This window comes from Merops nubicus, unplaced genomic scaffold (assembly GCF_000691845.1).
Source record: "Merops nubicus isolate BGI_N331 unplaced genomic scaffold, ASM69184v1 scaffold47248, whole genome shotgun sequence".
NCBI lineage: Eukaryota > Metazoa > Chordata > Aves > Coraciiformes > Meropidae > Merops > Merops nubicus.
In genome coordinates, this window is record NW_008627298.1 from 1 (window position 1) to 7,287 (window position 7,287).

At 34.7% G+C, this 7,287-nt stretch overlaps 1 protein-coding gene across 1 annotated transcript in view; it reads left to right on the forward strand.

Annotated features, from left to right (window-relative positions):
- Positions 1-2,695: 2,695 nt before the first annotated feature.
- Positions 2,696-7,287, forward strand: part of LRRCC1 (leucine rich repeat and coiled-coil centrosomal protein 1) — a 5,869-nt gene continuing 1,277 nt past the window's right edge. Inside the window, exons 1-5 of the mRNA XM_008946253.1 lie at positions 2,696-2,837; positions 3,552-3,753; positions 4,766-4,951; positions 6,173-6,347; positions 7,046-7,209. Of these exons, the coding sequence (XP_008944501.1) occupies positions 2,698-2,837; positions 3,552-3,753; positions 4,766-4,951; positions 6,173-6,347; positions 7,046-7,209 (867 nt within the window). The 5' untranslated portion in view covers positions 2,696-2,697. The remainder of the gene's footprint in view (positions 2,838-3,551; positions 3,754-4,765; positions 4,952-6,172; positions 6,348-7,045; positions 7,210-7,287) is intronic.

Consider the following 7,287-nt stretch of genomic DNA (forward strand, 5'->3'; position numbering starts at 1 on the left):
CTATGATTCTATGATTCTATAATTCCTGAGAACTTACTTTAAAGATTCTCATTGTTCGTGGGGTTTTTGTTTTCTTGCTTGGGATTTTTTCATTTTATTTTTACATCTGGAGGGTACAATGATGGTTTTGTTGTCAGAGGCACTTTGTTTAGTACACAAATATATAAGGTCAAGATGCTGGACCAGATACTGCCACTATTTTTCATTATGTAATTAGTTGAGGAATTTTCAGGGGCCATATGTTGTATCATCCAATATCTATTCTTGTTGTTATATTATATTGCTATATCAGCCCATTCCTGTGTCACTGAATGCATCCACTTCCAGAAATTGAATCCTAAAATATCCATGCTGAGAAGTCTCTGGATTGTTAGTGTGGTGCTCTAGGACTTCCTGTCACTCAGATACCGTGAAAGGAGCCAGGATCAGCGACTGTGCTGATAGCAGGCTGCAAGGGCTGACATTTAACCTATGGATTAGCCACCCTCCACATCAGGCTCCTGTTGAGGCACCTCAAGTGGCTCTTCCATTTTCTTCCTTTACCTGTAAATACCCAGAAGCTATTGGGGATCTAGAAGTGACCTTCAGTTTAGATCAGGTATCTGCCTGTCACTTTGAAAAGTACTAAATTTGGTGGATTAGAGAAGAGGGGTTGGGTTTTTGGTTGGTTTGGTTTTTTTGTTTCCTTTCCTATCAGAAGGGAAATACCTTACTGGTGTATGAGGGGTTTTTTTTTTTTTGTTTAATGAGTTTGTAGAAATAAGTCATTTCTTGATAGTAGTAGCATCATTTGTATTAACTGCAATACCTAATGAGGGAAGGTCTTTGTTCCTCTCTTGAAGATCCTGTAGCAAATAGTTGTTAATAGTTACGTTTCAAAGAATAATCAGATTATACAGGAAAATGCTCTAGAAACTAAATTCTCTTTTTCAAATGTCCAAATTTAATATACCTTTGGCCTATTTTATCAACTCTAAGATTAACAAATTCTAGAATATTTTATGGAGCTTTCTCACAGTGCACATTGGCAGTTAGCTTCAGTGGTGAATTATGGTTACTGTAGTTAGTCACCGTTTAAGGATTTCAGTCAACATTACTAGATTACTTATTTAAAGTATTCAAGATGAGTAATTTACTATGCATCTGAATGTATGCCTTATTTTCTGGCAGTCTTTAAATTTGCATGTGTTCTCACTTGAAGTTTTTAACTGCTTCAGTTGAGGAGAGAATTGCTTCACTTCATCCACAAAACAACAGGAACACAAAGCAGTGCATCTAAATGTAAAGTGAAAAGGCTTAACACGTAGGACAAGAGAACTTAGCTCCATACTGGAGTCTCACTGCAGTCTTCATACAGCTGAAGTTCCTGCATGAACTTCAGGTACCTCTGGCTTTCTCAGGCTGGAATTTCTAACATGCAGCAGCACTCACCTGTCTTAAGGGACATTGCAGGAGATGATAAACATTGGAAACAATGTTCTATTTGTCAACGCAGGACATTCCATACAGCTGCTCCTTAATTTTTTATGTTTCATTTTAGTTGATTGTGCAAAAATCAAGTTGAGGGGATATTTGTGGGGATAGCTGTGACAGAATTCTGAAAGAAAATGGATTTGAGGTTTGGGGGGGTTATTTTTTTTTATCTTTTTGTTTTGTGGGCATTTGGGGTTTTTATGTTGTTTTCTCGTAAGAGCTGGGAAGCAAACTTGTCCCTGCATTCTAGCTCTGTCATTAGATAACTGACACTTTGAGTGTCAATCTTGAGTAGTCCATTAACTATTCACAGGTTTGATACTCTGGAAAGCAAAGGAATTAGAATTGTGTAAGTACAGACCATGGAGGCCCTTTGCATTGTGCAGGAGGACAGGCTGACAAGGTAGCTGTTGCTGCTCACTCCTTAAGCACAAAAGCACTGAGATGTATGCTGCAAGGACTGACTGGAGTAAGAATATCTCCACTAACAATCTCTGCTGTTTGTGTGCATGCTCTAACTTGCAGCCTTCTGAAGTGTCTTGATTCTGAATTGCCATTTTATAAGTAACTAAAACCCTTTTTATAACCTTTTTCATTATTTTTTTTGTCCTACTTGTTGAAAAGACAGTTAAAGGTTTAAGATTATAAAGCAAAATTATTCATAAAAGCTTCCATGAAATGGCAAAAAGTGGAGTGTGCCACCTGGTCTTCATATCAGTTCTCCATTTTTTGTAAAATCATTAGAAAGCATCTCTGTTCAGCAACTTTAAACTGCAAAACTGAAAGAGACAGATTTTTGTAACTGGAGTGCTTAAAAAAAATAATCTATACTGAATGCACCTAAAAATGTTTTGCTTGTATTAGTTTCAAGTATTACAATACAAGAATTTGTAACTGAGGAAATCGTTTTGCCAATACACTTGTTCTGCTTTTGCAGGATACTTTCAGGTTCTTTATAAATAAAGTAAATGACCTTGATTCTTCATGAAGGGTCTTTTGTGTTTTACAAAGTTAAGCTAAGACTGAATTTTAAACATACTAAAATTCCATTAAATTTAGTGAATAGTACTGAGAACTGTGTGGTAAGCTGTAAAGATAATGGCCTAGGTGGACATGTATAAAACGTTCATAAAGCACCTGTTCCTTTGTATTCTCGTGTGAGATATAAAGAGTCGATCACAGTTTTAAGAAAATCTTGTTCCTCTCTTTATGAACTCTACACAGATGAAACAGGTGCAAGAAGCAGAGCTTAAGGCATCAGCAAATGAAAGAGAAGTACAGTTACTTCGAATATCCCTTCGGCAACAGAAGGAGAAGGTAAAACAGCTACATGAACTTCTTATATTAAGAGAGCAAGAGCAAAGGTATGTGGTCTTCTGGTTTCTTTTCACAACTTATTAGAGATGCTAGTGTTGCAAATGTGTTTTGTTTAAATGCATTCTGCAAAGTGTGGGTGTATCAAGTCCTTTATGTAATGGGAGAAATGAACTTTGTAAAAACGTAATGTCTTCCCATTATCTTGCTCACTTAAGAATATCTTCATATCTTGTAGATTCCTGACTTGTAAGTCCATGTCGACAACTGTGGTTTTCCAGCCTTTCTTTTGAGAGCTTCTTATTACATGGCTGAACTTTTTATTTTAAATATTTCATCTTTGATGTTATCAGATTTTTTTAAAAATTACATTTAAATTATTGTCTGAAGATCTGCACATGCTACAATAACACAGAGTCTTCTAAAAAGTCAGCTTCTACAGTGTCCTGCTTTAGGGTGGGTGGGTGGCTTGCCTGGCTATTTTCCTCTTTTTCTCTCAAAATCTCTTTTTTTTGAAGAATGCTTGAACATATTATTGAACAACTTGAACAACTTATTGAACATAAGTTTTATACTGTTTAGCTAATATAATCAAATATGTATACAAAGTAAAGCAACAAGTGGTGTGTGGTATACTGGTATGTGAGGACTCTCAATTATTGTGTAATTTCTTATCCTTTTTTAAAAAATACTAAGGAAATAAATTGAAACATCACTGTGAGATACAGCAGTTCTTGTCCCACATATTTGTTTCCTAACTTCAGGAAAGAACTTGAAACCCGAGTTGCTTTAAATGGACCTGAATTTCAAGATGCTTTGTCAAAAGCTCTGGCTAAAGAGGAGCAAAGGCATCAACAACGTGTTAAAGAACTTCAGGAGGCAATTAATACATTAAACCAGAAGTACAGAGAGTTAGAAGATGAATTTCGTTTAGCATTAACTATTGAAGCAAAAAGGTTTAAAGAGGTAAGATTAAGGGAACATTTAATCTCAAAGTAATTTTCTTAAATGTGTTGTTTTGGGTGGGGAGTTGTTTTGAGGTTGGTTTGGGGTTGGGTTTTTTTTGATCCTTAAGGTCTTTGCTCTAAGGATTCATCTAAACATACTGTTAGTAAGCTTTGAAATATCGGTGATTAGAACGTAGGCACCAAATCCCAGGTCAGCACTCAAAAAACCTAGCGTTTTTGTTTATAAATAAAGGTTAATCAAAAGAAGTTAGAAGAACTTCTGTCTGATGGTATTAATTTTAAATATGTTGACCGTTTAGTATATATTCCTTTATTGTAAAAACTCTCATAGTGTTTTGATAAGGTTATGGTTACTTATATTCTAGTGTATTTAATAAAAAAGTTCCCTATTGTTGGTTTGGTGTTTTTTTTCAAAATTTAATTTTGTATATGCATTTTGAAATTCAGAGCCAAAATTTACCAGATTCCTTAGATAAATTACATCTATAGTTATTGCTCACATTGTTTTATATGTTAAATAAAATGTTAAATGCTTCACCTTCACTTAAACTTCATTTTCTTCATTTTAAATCAGTTGGGGAAGAGGGTAAGCAAAAAGATTTTTTTCACTCTTAAAATCTTTCTCTTGCAAGGAAAAAAAATAGAATTAATTATAAGTTCTTCTTTCCAGATTTTAATGTTAATCTTAACATTAACAATGAGACTAAATCAAGGCATTGTTTTCGTTTCCCAAATTATGTTTTTTCTGCTCTGTTTCACATCCACCCATTAATTATTTGTGTTTATTTTTACAAATTTGTAGCTGAGAAGAACCAGTTTTTTGAGTTGAAATATCACCAACAAACTGGTAGAAAACCAGTTTCTAGTGAGTAGAAAACTCACTAATTTCATATGCCATTAATGAACTTCTGTTTCATCCTTTATTTGAAATTCAGATGTAGTTTGTGATTATTTACACACACTATTTTTCCAAGTGTTAGCATTTTTCAAGCCTTACCTTAAATCTTCAGGTAAAAGAGAATTTTGAAAACGTTGCTGCTGATCTAGCTGAACATAAACAAGCCCTGTTTGAGTCTGAACAAAAGGAAAGAGAGATGACAAGTCTGATCCAAGACCTGACAAGTATAGTGGAAGAACAGAAAGCAAAGATTGCAGAATTAACAAAATCCAATGAAGAAGCTACAGCAAACCTCAAGGTACTTGTTTCAAAACATTTCCGCTACATATATTATTTTTTTTCTAATATTTTCTGTATAAAAGTAATAATTCCATGCAAGTTAGATTGACTGAAAAATGCATATTCCCTGTTGCACTAAAACATCAGTCACATCAGCCTTTACTCTTGCATCTTGCACTTCTATTTCTCACAAACACTATTCCCCATATAGCAAAACTTATATGTGGGTTCAGAAGTGTGCTCCTTGTCTTGTGAGCACTAGCAGCTTGTATATAACCAAGTGGTCACTAAACTGAGATTTAAAAACCTCCATTAATTGCTCTGACCCTTTGTAAATCCAAAGTAATGCAGTATGGTTCTGCAGTGGTCGGTTTGTGTGAAGTAAAAATGAAATTGAACAAATAAGCTGCTAATAACTACTCTTGATTAATGCCTCTGAGAGTTCCATTAAATTAGTAGTATTAGTCATTATCTACAAGTTGTCTAATTTTAATGTGAAGTACTGTCAGCACAGTTGGTTTATCTTATGCTATTGATCACCACATGGTAACATACTATCATCCTAATGCTGTTGGCAAATAATTATTGAAAATCTTAGCAACATAACTTCTAAACTGTTGTGTGATCCAGTCCATCCTTATTTTAAAACTCCTGTACAGTACAGCTGTTTCTGATCTCCTCCCTACATGTTGCTCCTAGGGTGTCCAAGCATTGTCTTGCTAAACAGAATAGAATTGTGCTGGTCAGTGATGCTGCTGAAAACAGAATTTTTTAAAAAATGTACATTAAACAGTTGTAATCTGTATAACAAAAAGTAGTCTGCATAACTGAAGATACCTGTCATGGGCAGTGGAAGTCCAGCCCACCTTCTGTCTGTTTTCTTTTGATATGTTTTAGTATCATAAGAACTTTCAATTTCTTTTTTTTTTTTTTTTTTTTCTCACTTGTGCAGTTATAATTCTGAACAGATTTTTATAATGGCATTGATAATTTAAGGTGACTATTTAGAAATCAGCTTTACAGTCTTCTGAGATTGAAGTATGCCTATTTGAAGCAAGTGTTTGTGTTTCATTACTGGAAAGAGATGCAGATAGAACCCTGTATGCAAGCAGAATATTCCTCAGTTAACTTAATTTGTTGTATATAAATGTTACTTTCCTAGCTGCTTAGTATCTTTTTGAAATTTTGAATATTTGTTTTAAGGGATCTTACTGTCTGTTTGCAACGTTCATTCATACAGTGTCAAACTGGAGAACTTGAAACCCTGATTGAGGAGGACAAACAGAAGGCTGTTCAAGTTGAACTTCTGAAAAAGGAAAATGGAAAACTTATTTCTCAGCTGACAGCCCAGGAATCTGTGATTGATGGGTTAAAAATGGAAAGAAAAATATGGGGGCAGGAGTTGGCACAACAGGGTAAAGTATTTATTTTTTTCTTTTGCAGAAAAAATGGTGGTCTGCAATGTCATACCTTTCAAATAAACTCTCCAGTGTAGTTTTAATCATGACAGGGTCTCTGGATGCCTTTTTGATCTTGCCTGGTTGTAAAGTTGATATGCAAAAATAGACCTTCTGTAGGATGCAGGCCATTATAGGAAATAGAACAGCAATTGTGGGGGTTAGTTGTGAATAGAGCTTTTTTCTTTCCCCCAAATATCAAAATACCATAATGTTATACAAAGAACTTTTAAATATGACACTAGGAAGACAAGGATTTGTATATAGTGTTACGTAATGCACTTGTCTATCAGATAAGCATAATGTGAAAATTTCAGTATTAACAAAAAAAGAGTGTTAAATACTGGGTGAAAAAAAGCTTCAAGTTTTTTAATTTTTCCCTGATCCATATGACTCAGCACCAGACTGTGGGTTCTTTGAGATTGACTGGGTCTGTATTACTGTTGACTTTTGTCAGAGAAATTTTCAAAGGATAAAATACAAGCCTTCAGTTCTACATCTCCTCTGAAGTGTTACCTACCTACCCTTAGCAGTGTTTCCAGTGGATGAAATGATTTGGGGTTTTTTTCTTACCTTCACCTCCCTCTCCCAACCTTATGCATCTTTAACTCATTTGTACAATGAGTGCTCTAGTGTAAATATCATCTTTTATCTAGGAGCTCATCTTGCACAAGATCGGGGCAAGCTGGAGGCAAAAATCGAAGTTCTAACGGATGAGATTGAGGTGTTAAAAAAGCAAAATGAACAGGACAATGACACTATAAGAATTAAAAACAAAATAGTGGATGATCAGACAGAAACAATTAGGAGATTAAAAGAAGTAAGTGCCACGTCTGACAGTTTCTGTGCTTAGCTAACGTGAAGACTTAAAGTGAAAGTTACTGTAAGAGCTGTAGGG